Source organism: Lissotriton vulgaris, chromosome 2_1 (assembly GCF_964263255.1).
Source record: "Lissotriton vulgaris chromosome 2_1, aLisVul1.2, whole genome shotgun sequence".
Taxonomy (NCBI): Eukaryota; Metazoa; Chordata; class Amphibia; order Caudata; family Salamandridae; genus Lissotriton; species Lissotriton vulgaris.
The window spans coordinates 1004804438-1004821099 of NC_141687.1; the positions used below are offsets into that span (position 1 = coordinate 1004804438).

The following is a 16662-nucleotide window of genomic DNA, read 5'->3' on the forward strand; positions in this document are numbered from 1 at the left end:
GAAACCATCTCATATATGCCACAAGGGGATACAAAGCAAAGAAACTGGGGGAGGCAATTTGGCTTCCCGTTACCAACTGGAAGGCTGGTATCAACCCAACCCCTAGTGTTATTAGTTACTGTTGAACAACTAAACTCTTCTAATAATATGTTTTATTGAAACTATGACTACTTTGTATTATGTGTCTGTGCTACCAGTGCCATAGCTTCCTCTCCGGCCCGCCTCTTTATTTATTTCTATTTTGTTCATCTTTATTATTTGTCATTTACAGTCTCTAGTTATGTTTGAACTATCTGTACTGTATTTTTTTCTCTGATATGTTCTTTCTTTTGTCTGACTCCTGCTATGACTTGGTTAAAAAAAAAAAAGAAAAAAAAAAAGAAACCATCTCTGAGGCAGCCAGTTCAAAAAAAAGGTAATACTTTTTGGGCAGCAGTGAAGGACCTCCGATCAATGGGCCAGCTATCAACTCCGATAAGCTGTAATATCTCTAGTGATGCCTGGGTAAACTATTTTTCATCAATATGTACTACCCAATTAGCGGAGGTAGAAACTTATGCACCCGGCCCTTTAGTTCCAATAGAGATAACCATTACAGAAGTTCAAGAAGCGATTCGGCAGAGTCTAGGGAATAAAGCTCCTGGGCCATACAGGTTCCCAATTGATTTAATTAAATGGAACCCTGATTTTTGGGGCCCACTACTTTTAAACAATTTTAACAACCTGACTCTTGCCAATTTACCCGCTACATGGGCCAAGAGTATAATCGTACCGGTTTTTAAGAAAGGAGACAGGTCCCAGCCATGCAATTACAGACCTATTTCCCTAATAGATAATACGCTAAAAATATTAGGGAGAGTCTTGTATAGTAAAATTCTAACATGGACGGAGGATAACTATATTTTGGAACCATGCCAGCTAGGATTCCGGAGCAAGGTGGTGAGGTTCTTTGGTTTCTCGCTTCGTCCCATATTTGGCCGCCATTTTGTATTTCATTGCTATTTTGTGTTGCCCTCACTCAGGCAGCACGGCGAACTGAGTGTTTTTGCTTTTCTCAGCTGCTACGTGTCCCTTCTGTTAAAGAGTAACTCCCTGCCCTTGTTTACGAAACCGATGTCAGGGTCTGGCCGAGTTCGTTAATCCATGTCTGGGTTGATTGATCCCTGTCTCGACTGACTATTTGGCTTCTCCTATTCTTTCCTTACATTATCTTATCCGACTGGCCTTCGCAATTCTCTCCTTGTATTCTCTTGTTACACAACTATCCTTTGAGGCACACAAATGCGTCCTGCCACCTGCAAATTGGATTGTCGGTACTAGCACTGATTAATTTGTTGGGAGAGGTAACACACGGGGTTCGAGAAAGGGGCGTATTTGAGACACCTGATAGCTTGTTTTCCAATTTTTCCTATTGGTCAGCTTTGTGTGTGTTGGGAGTATATGTCGTAAATATGTGTACTATAAGAGATTGTGCGCCACGGATTGAAGTGACAGTCTCCTTAGAATATACACTCTGTATGTACTTCTAGGACAACTGTGTGTGGCTGCAGCTAATAAACCTGCTTTTCTACGCCCAACAGAGTGTCTTGTGTCTCTGTTCGACAAGGCAGGTGAACTCGGGGATTTAAGGCATGCCCTGCGCCGCCAGGCCCATAAGGCCTGGTTCTCCAGTGGGAACAGTTAAACAATGCCTCAACCTTAATTTGGTTTTTGGCAAATACACCATTGCACGGAAGTCACCGATTTATATGGCATTTATGGATCTGTTCACAGCTTTTGACCTTGTTAACAGGGTAAAGTTGTGGAAAATCCTTCTGGTGGGTGGGCTGGATGAGCCGTTGGTACATTTTCTAGCGGATCTTAAGGCACGGGTGAGGATCGGTATGGGAGGGGAGGTCTCAGGGGTATTTGACGTGGGAAGTGGGGTCAGACAGGGATGTGTCTTGGCCCCCCTTCTCTTCATCATCTATATTAATGGGCTGAATAATTCTCTGAAAACAGCCGCCCAAGACGTCCCTAAAATTAATGGAAAATCAATTCCCATACTTTTATTCGCGGATGACACTGTCCTTATTGGATGGACCCCCATTTCCCTGCGCAATCTGGTACAAAATTGTAATAAGTATATGAATGACTTAGACTTACGTGTTTATTTTAAGAAATCTTTTTTAATGTGCACTGGGCCGGGGAAGAGAGAGCTAGGTACTATCACAGTAGATAGCCAAAAACTGACATGTACACGTTCGTTTATTTATTTGGGGTTGGTCTTTGCTGCGAACGGCTCCTGGAACACCAGGAGCAAGTTCTCAAAGGCCACCAATTCAATTCTGAGTCTTCCTCGTCCTAAGACTACCGGGGCCATTTTAGCAATTCAGAAAATGTATAAACTGCAGTGTATCCCGGTGGCCACATATGGTGCTGAGATTTGGGGCATAATAAAAAGCTAATCCAACAAGAAGAAAACAGGTTCTGTAGGAAACTGTTGTGTGTCCCAATCTCGACCCCTCAATACATATGCCACAGGGAACGAAATATTAATTTTATATCTGATTTCATTTGTGCTCGATCTGCTCTTTTTGGCTTTCAGTGTGGAAGAATGAAGCAGCCTCCCTCACCCGCCAGATTATTGAGGACTGTCTAAAGTTTGATAAGGGGATGGAAATCCCATGGTTAAGAGGTGTGCAACAAAGCTTGCCCAGCATTAATAAAGGAGGAATTTTCCTAGATCCTAGCACAGCAGAAGTAGAGCCTAAAAAGGAATTGAGGAACGCTCTTTACTCTTGTTATAATGAAGAGAGGATCGATTTAGAATCTTGGAAAACATTTGTGCGCACAACTATATGTCTATTGAACAGTTTTGCTCCCCCCTTCATTTATATCTCACTCTACCTATGAGTCGCTGGGAGAGGACTTTATTATGCCGTCTAAGAGCTGGCACCATCAGATTTGCACTTTGTTTTCCCCTTGGTTACCACCCTAATCTTAATCAAATACCCTGTCAATGTGATGGGAGGAGTGGACAAGCAATTATACATTTTTTATTTTTCTGTAAATACTATATTAAATATTCCATGTGGCTTTTAAATTCTTATTTTAAACAGAAACAGCCTATTAGTCTGGACGAGGCTTATTTGCGTATAGTAACCATGGATGATGAAGATTTGATCTTTCGCACATGCACTTTTCTTAGAATAGCTATTAGAACACGCAAGTCTATGTTGGATCCCTGAGCCCCCTGATGTATTTGAAAAATGTATAATGATTTAATGGTATTTTGACATATTTTATTATGAGCGAAGTCATTATTATCTGAAATATTAATAATCATGCACCCAATTTATACTGTCAGGTTTTTATCTGATGATGTATTTTCTTGTATTTGTTATGATAAAGAACTGAACTGAACTGCAACCCACCCTGCCCCAATACACTAAAACCTGTCTGGGGAGGTGCTGGCACCTCCCTGGACAGGAAACCTATTGTCCAGGCCTCCCCTGCCAGGGTTTCGTCTAGCAGCAGGAGGTTAGACTATGTCTGTGGCAGCAGTCTCCATTTTGTGATGCTGAGGCTCTGTAAAACTTTAACCGGGTATACCAGTGTGTACATGCCTTTTCCCTCTAGAAGGGTGGGATGCTACCCCCGCCGCCAGAACTGGCGGAAGGGGTAGTATCCCAAAGTGTTTGACACCAAACACAACATGTTTTGATAAATCCAAACCAAAGTTAGCATTAACCATGAGAATTATAATGCACTTAAGAGTATATGGTATGGCCAGATAGCAGAACAGCAATAAGGAAGGGATCCCGAAAGCTGCGGAGGGGCTCAGCTCATGCTAGGGCACCCTCTCACACACAACCAAGCACTTTGCGTTCAGGATTGTCAAGGCCTGCCATAGGAGTAACTTATAGGTTAATATGTGTCTGTTTTAAATGGTGGATATAGGTATACTATATCCCAGTAAGGGGTGCTTACACCACCTTACCCAGGCTGCAAGTGCAGACCTGTGTTGCCATTTTCGAGGGCTTCCCAGGGGGGGCATAATACATGCGTCAGCCCCTGGTAGGCCTCTGGGGTACCTATGCCCTTGGTACCTAAGGTACCATATACTAGGGGCTTTCTATTTTCAGAAATACAAAAAAGTTTGGTGTGTGGCTATCATAAATATGACAGCCCTGCACCAAACTTTCTGAGCCCTCACAGCAGCTCCTGTGGCAGCAGCTTCTATGGAGGAGCAGAGATCGACTTGACAAGCAGTAAGCTCTTAAATTGGTGAGCAGTAGTCCCTCCAACCTAGCAGAGGAGATGATCTCCATCACCCTGACAGGTGGCGGGCTGCCTGTCAGGGTGTACATAATAAACCCTGGCAGTGTTAATTGCTTTTACACATTAGATACAAAATGTCTAAAATATTTTTTTGGATTATGTCTAAAAATGTTGTTCCATCATATACATAAATAATTTGGCCATATCTGTGCTCCATGATGTACTTTGGCATTCACTACATATCATTGAGCCAGCCATACTGAAAGTCAGGATTTCAGCTTCCCTGCTAGACCAGATTAATTATTTGATGACCAGTTTGCAATTCAAATCCTCCCCTGGAAAGTAGGCCCATCTGAGAGGAATTTGAATTCTCCTGGTGGAGGAAGGGTCTGTGAGAGAAAAATCTGAATTAGGTGACGAGCAGAAACTAACTAACAAACCTTTCTCACAGGAACAAAGGGAGAGATTACAGTACACTGACAACAGTCTCACTAGGAGTTCCAATTTTGCGTGTAAGTTTAGAGTGCAGCTACAGGGAGAGGTTTTAAAGACTGTCCCTTGAATATGTTATCTTTAATTTAAAAAAAGCAAGAAGCTTTCTATGGGTGGTTCGGCATGTGGGCTCTTTCCAGGAAATGGGCAACTCGATGCCACTGACCCTGGAGACACCGGCTTAACAGAGTCCAAGCTAGTACTCATTCAGAGTGCCATTTCACTCCATACAGAGGTTCATCCGCAAGTGTTCCACCTGTCCAGGTCTTCTGCAGTTCCCACTACTTCTCAGAGATCTTGCCTTCTGCATGCGGTTTGAAAAAGGAGGTGGAAAATGCTGTAATTTGGGTGGCCAACAATGCCATATTATTCCTCCATCCATAATCCACATCCTCTGCACTGTCTGACGGGAGGTTTCAAGATAGCAGAAACAATTCTTGGTAAGCCACATCTCCTCTGGAGCTTTTAGTCTGCCACTAAATGATGCAGCAAGCTGGACCCTTCTCTTCAAATCTTTAAAAGAGAGTCCTTTCTATTAGTGGTGCCGGAGGTCTGGCTGCCTCCCTTCTTGTTTCTCTAAGGGAGGGCATTCCCAGGTTTGCCAGTACGTGAAGTTTAATTGGACCATTAACATATCTTCCCCACCCTCTTCCTCTCCTAGGAGAAGGCTAACCCTAATCCCCCGAAAAATTGGCCTGTTGTGTGCTGGGGGATTTGATCCACCTTTGGACTAGCAGAGTAATTACCTTAAGCTAGAAGGGTAATTCAAATTGTAAATCACATTAAGGCCTGACTCTGGAAATTACTCCCAAACAAAAAGTGAGTGAAGGTGTGCAAATATGGAAAGAAATATTATATTCCCATGAAAAGCGATGACAGTCTGTTCTCTAGGTTGAGCAAATGCAACGTTAATAGGTTGGGGCAGCTTCCAACTACAGTGGGAGTACAATAAAGCACTACAAACTTACAGTAAAGCAATAAAAGCTCGCAATAAAGCACCTCCGACTAACATATATAGTCAAAAAGAAGTAGGGATATTTCTCTTTAGAAGCTCAATTAAATTGTAAGGCCCGCACAGGTCCTAATTCATATATTAAAGGTCTCATGTGCAAAAGGATACCTGCCAACAGATAGCAGGCTAAGTTAAACTGGAGTCCCACTTGCTCAGTCCGCACACAAGTGCACATTCATATGATACTTAGACTCATGTAAACAATGCAGTCTCTTGTCGCAGCTGCCCAGAAGCAGACCTTATTTTAGAAGAAAAGCACTGGTGGTTCAAACATTTTACCAGTGCTTACGTTGAGATTTAGTTATTGAGACTCACTTAGAGCAGAGTTCCAATAGCTATGTGGTCCAAACCCTAAAAATCTGGGCGAGTAAAGAGGTTCAGATCCCAATTCCTCACAAGCACCGTCAAGATTTGTGTCTAAGATTTAGGGGTGGGGGAACCTGGAAGTTGCTTACAGAACTGGCTTTGCACCCAGGGGCAGCCTGCATGAGTAGTGCTACTGTGCTTCTATTTTCTTGCTGTCTCCCAAATGGGTGATAGAACTAGAAACTACAGACTTCCCTACAAGCCAAATGCAGCAGTGTTTAGTGCTGGAAGTGGAAGAGTACAAACATGGCTCTACACGCGGGTGCCCACAAGGGCAGCAGCACCTGCAAGTAGCAACCACCCCCAGAGAGCACATATCAAAAATGTGCCTAAAAAGGAAAATATTTCCTTACAATATACAGGTGGGTTAGGATTGCAGTGGGCGAATGGCTCACTCCAGAAAGCAATGGGACCACATACGAAAAATAAGAATAGTTGGTGTACGGTACTGCAGGGGGGATGTGGCACCACAGAAACACTGCCGGCCACCCCAGAAAATAGTATATCTCTGAGGAGTTCTTCTAGCTAATTTTAAATGCAGCATTCTAATTTTATTGTGAATAAGCCCTCCTATTAATTGGGGCTTTTGCCCAGACGCTATGGGGTCCATTCATCTTTATTGCTATGTTTCCTTTAGTTGATGGGTAGCCTGCTTAATGTAGAAATGAGGTTTGTATACAAAATATTCAATTGTGCATGCCATATTGATACTGGAATGATGTGTGCAAATAAAATGCATATTTTTGGCACAATTGAAAAGATAACCACTGCATAACTCTGCTACCCCCTTGGAATGATTTTCATGATTAAATGCATTATGAGTGAAGGGTTTATGTTCTGTAGTGGACCCTGACTAAGCCAGTAGGCCTGACGTAGGCTAATCCACTTCTATGTTTGTTTAAGGCACATGGACAGGAAGTATTTTCCTAGGTCCTAGACCCTGCTGTTTTGTAAACCACTAGGGATGCCTCTGGCTAATGAGAACCAATGACCTTTTGGGGTTACTGGCCTTGTATGACCTTTCTTTGTTATGTCCCCTTGCTGACTGTGTTGTCCCTTAGATGTTATCAGCATAGCCTTCTCCATCAGCCAGCGTGTATATAGTTTTACAAATGAGCATAGCATTTATCTGATGTGGAATAAAGTGCACTTTATTTTTTAAATGTAAAAGCTCTGACTAGGCAGCAATTTGTAAAGTGGTGATGGTTATGTTGCTGAATTCTGAGTCTCTAACCCCCAGCACCACCTCCAAAGGATGTCATGGAGTGGATTGCTCTGCCCTGCTAGCCTGAGAGTCAAATGCTAAAAGTGGGTATTTGGTACCCAGTTTGATCCAGGGCTCTGGAGGCATCCAGCACATTCTAACTGCCCATGGACTCTCTGACCCGGATTTCTCTCATGGCATACAGGGAGGGGAAGTGAAGTTGGTGGCATAACCAGCACTGCTGTTTGATAGCCCACAACAAAACTCCAAATGAGGTCCCTATCACTTTATACCTATTTATGGTCTAAAACAAGGAGGGCATACCCCTAGCACTGGCACCAGCCTTAAAGCAAGGGTTACTGCAGAAGCAAAAATAATTTTCACTATGTAGAAAACAAAATAAAGTTAGTGCATGCAAATGCACTTGTGTGTGGTGTTTATATATGAATAAATGTACACCTGTTATTTTTACAAATTTGTGACACCTATGCATTTGAGCACTCAATGTGTGTCCATCAAATTATTTGAGAGTTCCCAAAAAGTTGACTATCGACTAAAATAAAGTATGTTGCGATGGAGGAAATTTTACTATCTTATTGTGATAAAGGCCCTTGGTCTCTTAACAGATCCTTGTATTACATCCAATTTACATTTTATTTATTCAAGGGTCTATGGGGCATATTATCAGGGGGTTTATCTCCGTTTTTTTGGCTTTAAAAGCCAAGAAAGCGGAGATAAAATTATCTCCCTATTACCTAGCTGTCGCTAACACCAGTTAGCAACAGCTAGTAGGAGATAGTGACCATCTTGGGCCCCGCTTTGCATGTCAGTGATATTTATCACTATTGACATGCAAAGTGGGCGTGCCAAGCTGTTAGCGACTGGAAACAGTTGCTAACATCGCTATCTCCTATTAATACTTTTGGAGATATTCGTGCTAAGCGTGAATATCTCCAAAAGTTAACACCTGCCCTGAGCAGTTCTTTGCCATGTTATCCAATGGGAGGTGGATAACATGGCTAAGAGCATTAGCTCGGTAATGCATGAATATCGTTGACTTTTCAGAGATATTCATGCATTGCGGCCGTTTGTTATCGCATTTGCGATAAATCTTGGTAATACCAAGGTTTATTTGCGATAAAAATCGCCGCAGGTCAGCGGTAATTTTTTGTCTCTAACCAAGCAATAGCGATAATTATCGCTATTGCTTGGTAATATGCCCCTACATTTTTTAAAGCCTTTTCCCCACTTGATTCGCCTTTCATCAACTATCAGAGGGCTTAGAAGGAACTCAAGCAGCAGGTGCAATACTAGTTATTGCCTTTGACATATGTGTTTTCACTTTGTGATATTTGCCATTGTTAATATGGTTAATCATTTTTTATTTCTCTAAAGCTCCGTTATAATTGTACAATTATGTACACAGTATTTGCATAAGGTTGTATTACCTTTAATAAAACATAGCAAAAACGTTGGAATCATGAGTTCTGAGTAACAATAACACCAGTGCGTTAATTGATTGTTAAATTATAAACCTCTGTGTGAAGTTCTTTATGTTTAACTACTAAAAATAACTATCACAATTCATCTGAAGGAACAATACAGAAATGTTATGAATCTGTTTTTGTTTAATGTGTTTTATCTATCAGACTTATTTTCCCACTCATATGGTGTCGTTTACAAACGAAGTACCTGAACAGATGACCCCAACAGAAACTTTGAAGGTAAGTCACACTGGCGCAAACACCGTGGTTTTATTTTCAATAATATAAAAGAGATGGTGTAGAGGGGACTCCGCAGGATTAGACATTCAGCAGGGGTAGGCCTTATAATGTTAGTGTACACTCATAGGGAAAATCATTGTGGTTTACTGTTTTCTCAGCAGTGGTTCTTCATAAAACACATAGGGGATACCCTTCCTTGGAGTGCATTTTTGCTACCCTTTGACCTACTAGTTCCAGTGACATAAAAAAATGGGGCAAAACCAAATATGCAGGTTCCAAGAAGGTATCAGTGCAACATATGCATCATTCAACATGGTCGTATTTCCCTGGCACAGCTCAGGATCAGGACCCAGGCCTTTTGTTATCCTGCTGTGACAAGTTACATTTCTCCCCATCAGAGGGAATAAAGGCCACCCCACACAAAAAGAGTAATTACCTGTGCTTTCCTCAGTTCCTTAGGAGGAAAGGGTGAGGATAATAAATCTGCATCTGCTAATTATTTGTCACACTATCCAAGGGCTGGGGACAGCCCTGTCCAGCTGAATAAAATACACTTTATTATACACATAGGGGGTATACTTCCTTGGAGTGCTTATTTCTTCCCTTTGGCCTACAAATTCCATTGACATATAAGCATTTTCAAGGCAAAAGGTCTTGCATTACCCAAGGTTTGAGCTATTGGCATTGCATTATTATTTGCAAAGCCAATAGGTCAAACTTTCAGTAATGCGAAACCTATTGCATGGCAAAACTTGTTTAATCTTGATCTTACTTCAGGGATCCCATGACGTTCTTTGTCAGGCTAGTAGCCTGTAGAAGAGGGCCTAAATGTTCTCCCTTCCGATAACAACATAGATGGACACTGCATTTGTGCATGATGGGGGGTGTAGGGTGAGCGAGCAGAGTCAAGCGATGGCCAGAACTGGACAATCAAAATAATCAACTGGTGATGTCCACTGGGAGGGAACCAAGCGCTAAAAGGCAAGAAAAATGCACAAAAGTAACCAAACAGAAAAAAATAATTTTAAAAAGTAGCCCCAGTAACCAACCAACAGCGGTGGCTGTGTCCAAAGTCCCTGATAGCACACATACAAAATACAGCATTCCTCGCAGAGCAATGCATGCGCTGCCTAGGCTCGACCTAATAAAAATGGGGTGGAACAAGAGCACCATAACCAATTATGGAGGATCCAAAAAGTCACAGACCGGAATATCATTTATTGAGTATTATTATTGTGTGTCCACAAACGGCGATTACAAGCCTACAATTTCCCCCTGAGTAGGCCTTAACTGCTCTGTATTGCTACCCTGAGAGAGGCAAGCACTACAATAAGGTGTTTGGTTCCCAGTAAGGGGAAAGGATGGACCTATTATTTGCACAGGACTCAAAAACTGCACAAATAATAACCCATCTTCCTACATCTTGCTAAATACTGTTGTTATTGTTAACTGTGACATATAGAGTGTATGCTCACCAACAGGTCTCTTAGCGCTATGAGACAGAGTCTAAACCTCACCAAGATCAGCATGGCCTAAATGGAAGGAGGGTGGGTTCCTTACGAAGGCTGTCTGGCAGCCCGTTCCACAGTTGTGGATCACTACAGAAAAGGGTCTGCCCCCTTTGGTGGACGTATTGAAGCAAGGGCATGCCAAGAGGCCTGCTTCAGATGATCGGAGGGTACGTCGTGGCACATAGCTTTTGAGACGCTTCTTAATGTGAACTGGGGTCTGGGCGTGGCCCAGGCTTGTGACATAATAGGCCAGGCAAACATAGTTACACCATACCATTTTAAATGAATCAGTACGTAGAGGGTGTTGTAATTTTGAATCCTGTGATGCAATGGTGATTTAGATGAAAGTGCAGGACAAAAGGATTGTAGTCCACCTATTCCGAGTTTTCTTTCTGTGATTTCCAAGCCTGAGACCCTCAAAGCGCAAAGAAGCATTATGTTACCAGGGAGTTATAGAAACAGTTGATGCTAGGTCTGGTGCCGTGCATCCTTGGATGTTGTTTCAAAGATGAGAACCAAGAGCGTATTGCAATATGTGTCGCTACTAAGCTGTGAAAATATGCATTCAGTCATTCAGAGATGTAGGGAAATGCCTCTTTTTTCATTATTACCATCATGTTTTGGAACACTGCTGCTGTTTTTGTTTTGACTATGTGCAGTAGGGCACTGCCAACCAGGACCCAGTGCATGTGCTCTAACCCCTAATAGAAGTAGAAATGTCCACATCCTAATTGGCATATAGAGCGTATCTATCAGTCCCTGGGATATATTTCATTGTACAGGGTCTGTAAGTTAAATGTCACTACTGGACTGTAGCACTCATTGTGTCATCCACTACATTGACAGTGCAAACATGACTGCAGGGCTAACATTGAAGCCTGGCTGTACAGTTTTAAAACTGCAACTTTGACCAGCCAAATTACCACTTTTGATATGCCTAAACCTTCATTTCAAATATTACTAAGTCACACCGAAGTAGGCGGTCCTCCCATAAGGCCGAGTACATGGTATTTAAAAGTAGACCATGTAAAAGGTTGATGTTAAGCAAGTTCTTACAGTCAAAAGTCCCCAGCGGGTATTTTCACTGTGACGGGGTTGGCTGTTCCATAGGAAAGCACTGGGATACATATTGCATTAAACAATGTTATCTCCTTCTAGAAAACCGCTTCAAAAGTTCATTCTTGGACTTTTGTAAATTTTATTACAAGTCTAGTTCACTGGTGAAGTTGGATTTGTAACACGTTTTTTTGGAGAATCTACTTTTAGAAAGTTAACTTTTCCCTGCTTACAGGCTTTGGAAGCACAATTGCATGACCTCAAACTCTCATCTGTGAACATAATAGTCCCTTCATGAGTTGTAAAAACTGATCCCAGACCAGAACAAAGGCATTGGGTGTGGGGAGTTGTTTCAGTTCCTCTGACACCATTACCATCTGGGCTGTGACCAGGAAGTTGAATATTTTAAAGAAACCTCCTCTGTCACAGGCAAGTGTTATCTGACACCTGTGCAGGGCGTTTCCTTGTTCTAGCAGGGAGGAACCAATCTCAGTAGGAGGAGAGTTGCCTTAAAAACTGGTTTGAAGTGACCGCAGAGGAGGGGTTGATCATTTCTATGGTCACACCTCTGTGAGGGGCATATAGACGGTCTTCGTCGTAGATTGGGCTAAGAGGTGCACTGTAGGATTGTTTGCAGGCATCACAAATTTCCACAGGCCTGTGCCAGGCATACATGTGGTACCCCTGGACACTCCCCTTTTAACACCACTAGGCCTGTGGAAGACAAAAGAACTGCACTTGCTTTTGAGACCTGTGCGGATACCCGAAAGGCTGGGCCTGCTTTGGTTTGTGCCCAAGACAAATAGCTGGACTCCAAGATTCACTTGGCTGACCTGTTGATGAGCAACAAGTACACAACAACTGCTAGAAACCCTTTTCCTGAAGGGCCCATCTGACCAGTTCCATATGGACCTCTGGCTTCTGCGGGAGTGAGTATCGACCCCAAAGTGCTGTTCCTGAGGTCCTGGGACCCTTGGCTGTATCCTGACAAACCTAGGACTAGAAACCTTTTGATTCTAAAGATTTCCAGAGGACTGTTAAAAACCTGCCAAGTCAATCTAACAGAAGTGCTTTACCTTTTGTCCAACAATTCAAGTTGTTTCCACTTGGAGCTTTTCAGTAGCAGCAAATGTGTTCAAGTGGGACATTGCAGAGATGGTATTCGGTCTCATGGAGCATTGTTTAGTAGCATATTAACACAAAAACTCACAGGGTATGGGACAACAGTGACTGCACCTATCCCCTAGTTGGGTTAAGGTGGTTTGCTTGGGTGCCAGAGACCTGAGACGCAATACCCCTTTGTCCCCGTTGGAAGACTCCTCAGAAATAATTATAAACAAACAAAGATCCGGCACTCAACTCATTAATAGCATATATAATAGATGACAACATTTCAGAAACAAATCAGCAGGTCATTGTATAACTTATCTTTATTCAAAATTCTTCTTTAACCCCTTAAGTGCTGCTGACGGCCAATGGTCGTCAGCAGCGCTACCTCCCCAGTGCTGCGCACGACCATTGAACGTCCATTCAGCACTAGTTCTAATGGACAGCGAGGCACTGGGGAGAAATGTTTACACGCAGCTAAGGTGTTAAAAAAGGAAACAAAGTAGCCAACGCATTTTGTCCCTATGGGACTTCTTCAGGGTTATAAACAAACATATAAATGCAGGTTTAGATAATACATACAGAATATTTACACATATATATATGTTCAGCAGCAGTTTGGAGACTTGCCCCACAGGAGGAATCGTAGCTCCAAAAAGTGACTGAGTCTGAACATAAAAACCTTCATCGGTGAAGGTGCCAAAAGTAGCCAGCCAATGAGAGACCTTCCTTGGGTCTGAATTCTGAATTTATCCCACCGAGCTTTCCCAATAAAAGTCAACTCCATTACCGGGATCTTGCCTGATGGCTTTCTGACTTTCCATTGCCTGGTGACAATTTTTGTCTTCCATTTCAGAGACATTGGGCCATATGTAGGTAAATGGCATTTACTGAATCGTAAATACCGAATTTTACCGATTCAGTATTTACAATTCGGTAAATGCCATGTAGGTAATAATTCTTTAAATATTACCGATTCTGTAATATTCAGTAATTACCAAATCGGTATTTACCGATTCGGTAATTGCCCTTGATTCCTATGGGCCTTGAGGCCCATAGGAATCAAGGGCAATTACCGAATCGGTAAATACCGATTCGGTAATTTTACCGATTTGTCAAGAGGTACAGGGTGTCACTATGACACCCTGTTGCACCCCTGATTTTGGCTTGTGTGCAATGTGACACACATACATGCCCTTAGGGCATGTATGTGTGCCACATGGCACAGGTGTACAAGCACAGATGTGCATGTACACAGAAATTCGTTATTTACCATGCCATTGTATTTCATGGTAAATAACGAATTTCTAAGGGCCTGTGGCACTGTTTCCAGTGCCACCTACATCCCAAATTTGCGATTCTGTACATTTACCGAATCGGTAATTTACCGATTCGGTAAAATTACCGATTCGGTAAATATACAGAATCGGTAATTTTCAGGCCCCCTACATCTGGAATTACAAATACCTGTCGGTAACAGCCGAAATCGGCCGTTACCGACCGGTATTTTGCCACGTACATATGGCCCTTAGTGGTCTATTACGATGGCGGGTGGAAAAAGTCCACCCACCATTGTAACGGCAAATGGGACTGCCCGCTATATGTGCCGTAGTCCCACAAATCCAATTAGGATGCACCCGCCATACTGGCGGGAGCATTCCGCATTTTTCAGATTGCGGCGAGCGGTGATGTATGCAGCACCTGCCACAATGTGAAAAATGCATGTTGTGCATTTGCATGCACAATGTGGCAGGCACATTGCGGTGCCTGCCTCCTTGTACATGCAAATGCAGGGGGTACCAAAGGAACCCCCCATGTGTCCCAAAAAACCCTCAACATCCTTGGGGCCCGCAATGGGACCCCAACTGCAAACACTGCATGCCTTTCCATGGCAGCAACGCCACCATGGAAAGGCTGTTTCCCGCATACATTGTAATATGGATGGCGGTGTCTTGCAGACACCGCCACCATATTCAACCCTTTGGACCCATTTGATGAGTCGACTGGGCGTAAAAGGGTTGAATATGGTTTTCCTGGAAAAGGGTTGAATATGGTCTTCCTGTCTGCCGCAGTACCCCCTGCCATCATAATATGGCGGTTGTAAATTGTATGCAGGCGGTCTGTTATGGCGGGCAGATCCCCCCACCATACTAATAGACCCCTTAGTTCCTGATTACGAGTTTGGGTCAGTGGCGACGGCTATACGACACCTCCGCTATGCCAAACCTGCTCATGAATAGCCAGCCATATTATGAGTTGAAACAGCACAACTTGTGATACGGTTGGCGGTCCTTTGGCCTTTTACCATGGTGGTGCCTTGAAAACAGGCATCGCAATGGGAAAGGCCACAAAATTCCAGCATGGCATGGATTATGACATCCATGCCATGGTGGAACTGGGGGGGAATACGGACAGGGGGCACTTGTTGTGCCCCCTGAATTTTTCCCCATGATGTGGGGCATAGATGCCCTGTAGGGCCCCCTTTGTTCCTGCACCACCTGCCTTTTCATGGTGGGGCTCTGCCATGAAAAGGCTGGGGGTATAGGTGCTCAAAATATGCCAGTCCCTTCTCAGTGTAATGCATTGTGGCGCTCCTGCACCACCGCCAGAGAATGACTGTTCCCTGGTGCAGCTGGCGGTCCACCGCTGATATGATTTTCAGAGTCGTTATCGGCAAAATGGTGGACCAGCACACCTGCACCATCTCCAGTCTGGCAGTCGCAAGACCGTCAGTTTTGGAATCAGACCCTAAGTCAAAAGGTAAAACCTCTGCAGGGGACAAAGCTGGTTTCCATCACAGACGGCCTTATATTGCGTGTTGGTCCCAGTCAAGAGCAACCTGATGACTCCAGTTGGAGCTTTATGCTATTTGCTGCTATTATTTAAATTATTAAAAATTAATTTCTCTTTTTACCCGAAATGGATGTTTAGCGTTTCAAGCAAATTTGTTTCTTAAACGATTCTCTATTGTTATACGTGGAGTGGAATTTTTATTGTGCTGTGATTTCAAATTAAAAATATATATTTTGGCGCTTCTAAATGCTTTACACATTTTGTTAAGTTACGACTGTCTGTTTTGTGCCATAGCTGCCAGGGGTTGAGTTCAGGTTTAAATTAAATTACTGAATTACTGAAACTTTTACTGGAGCTAACAAGAATAGTTACTTTATTTGAGGCGGACTGCCATACACCCCAACTACTAATCTACTTGCTCACATTGATGTTCAGCAGTGGGATCCAGAGTACTCACATTGGTGTTCAGCAGTGTACTCCAGAACTTATGTTTAGGAGTACCACTTAGCTAACAAGTTGGAAATAAAAAATCCCGCAATTAAACTGAAAATAAAATTGATTTTGCACTTTTTATATGGGACATGAAGTTGGATCTCAATACCCTTACAACTCTCACAGTGGTAACATAAAGGTCACATGCAGAGAAACACAGTTTAAGAGTGACTAGAATACCAGAAAGGTGAATTATAAAACAGTGCTCAATGTCTGGAAAGTAGTCTACCAAGCAGAGATCCCCTCTGAGGATGGAGCAGTGGATTCTGCCCCAGAAGATAAAGGGGCAAGTGGCAACCTGTCCTAAAATGTATTTTATGGTGTACTATCCAGGGCTGCAATTGAAACATGCTATACCACTATAAGCCCTTCTGAACTGCCATCTGTCAGTTGGAGCTCACTGACTAGCAATCAGCAAGAGAGCTGCAGGACAAATTGGAAGCCATAGCACCGGAGGCAAAGAAACTTGCAATGGAGAAAAAGAAACTGGCCTGGGCCTCTTAACTCCAATTTCCCTGATTGGATTTATATTGTTTTGGTGTTTTTTTGTTCATTCAATAATTCTCTATTTTTATACATTGGAGTGGGATTTTTTTGTGCTATGTAGCTGGTTTAGTACTTCGAAATGCTTTACATATTTTC

At 42.9% G+C, this 16662-nt stretch overlaps 1 protein-coding gene across 1 annotated transcript in view; it reads left to right on the forward strand.

Annotated features, from left to right (window-relative positions):
• Positions 1–16662, forward strand: part of GRB14 (growth factor receptor bound protein 14) — a 708169-nt gene that overhangs the window by 421336 nt on the left and 270171 nt on the right. The window contains exon 4 of the mRNA XM_086956601.1: positions 8987–9061. Coding sequence (XP_086812727.1) covers positions 8987–9061 — 75 coding nt within the window. The remainder of the gene's footprint in view (positions 1–8986; positions 9062–16662) is intronic.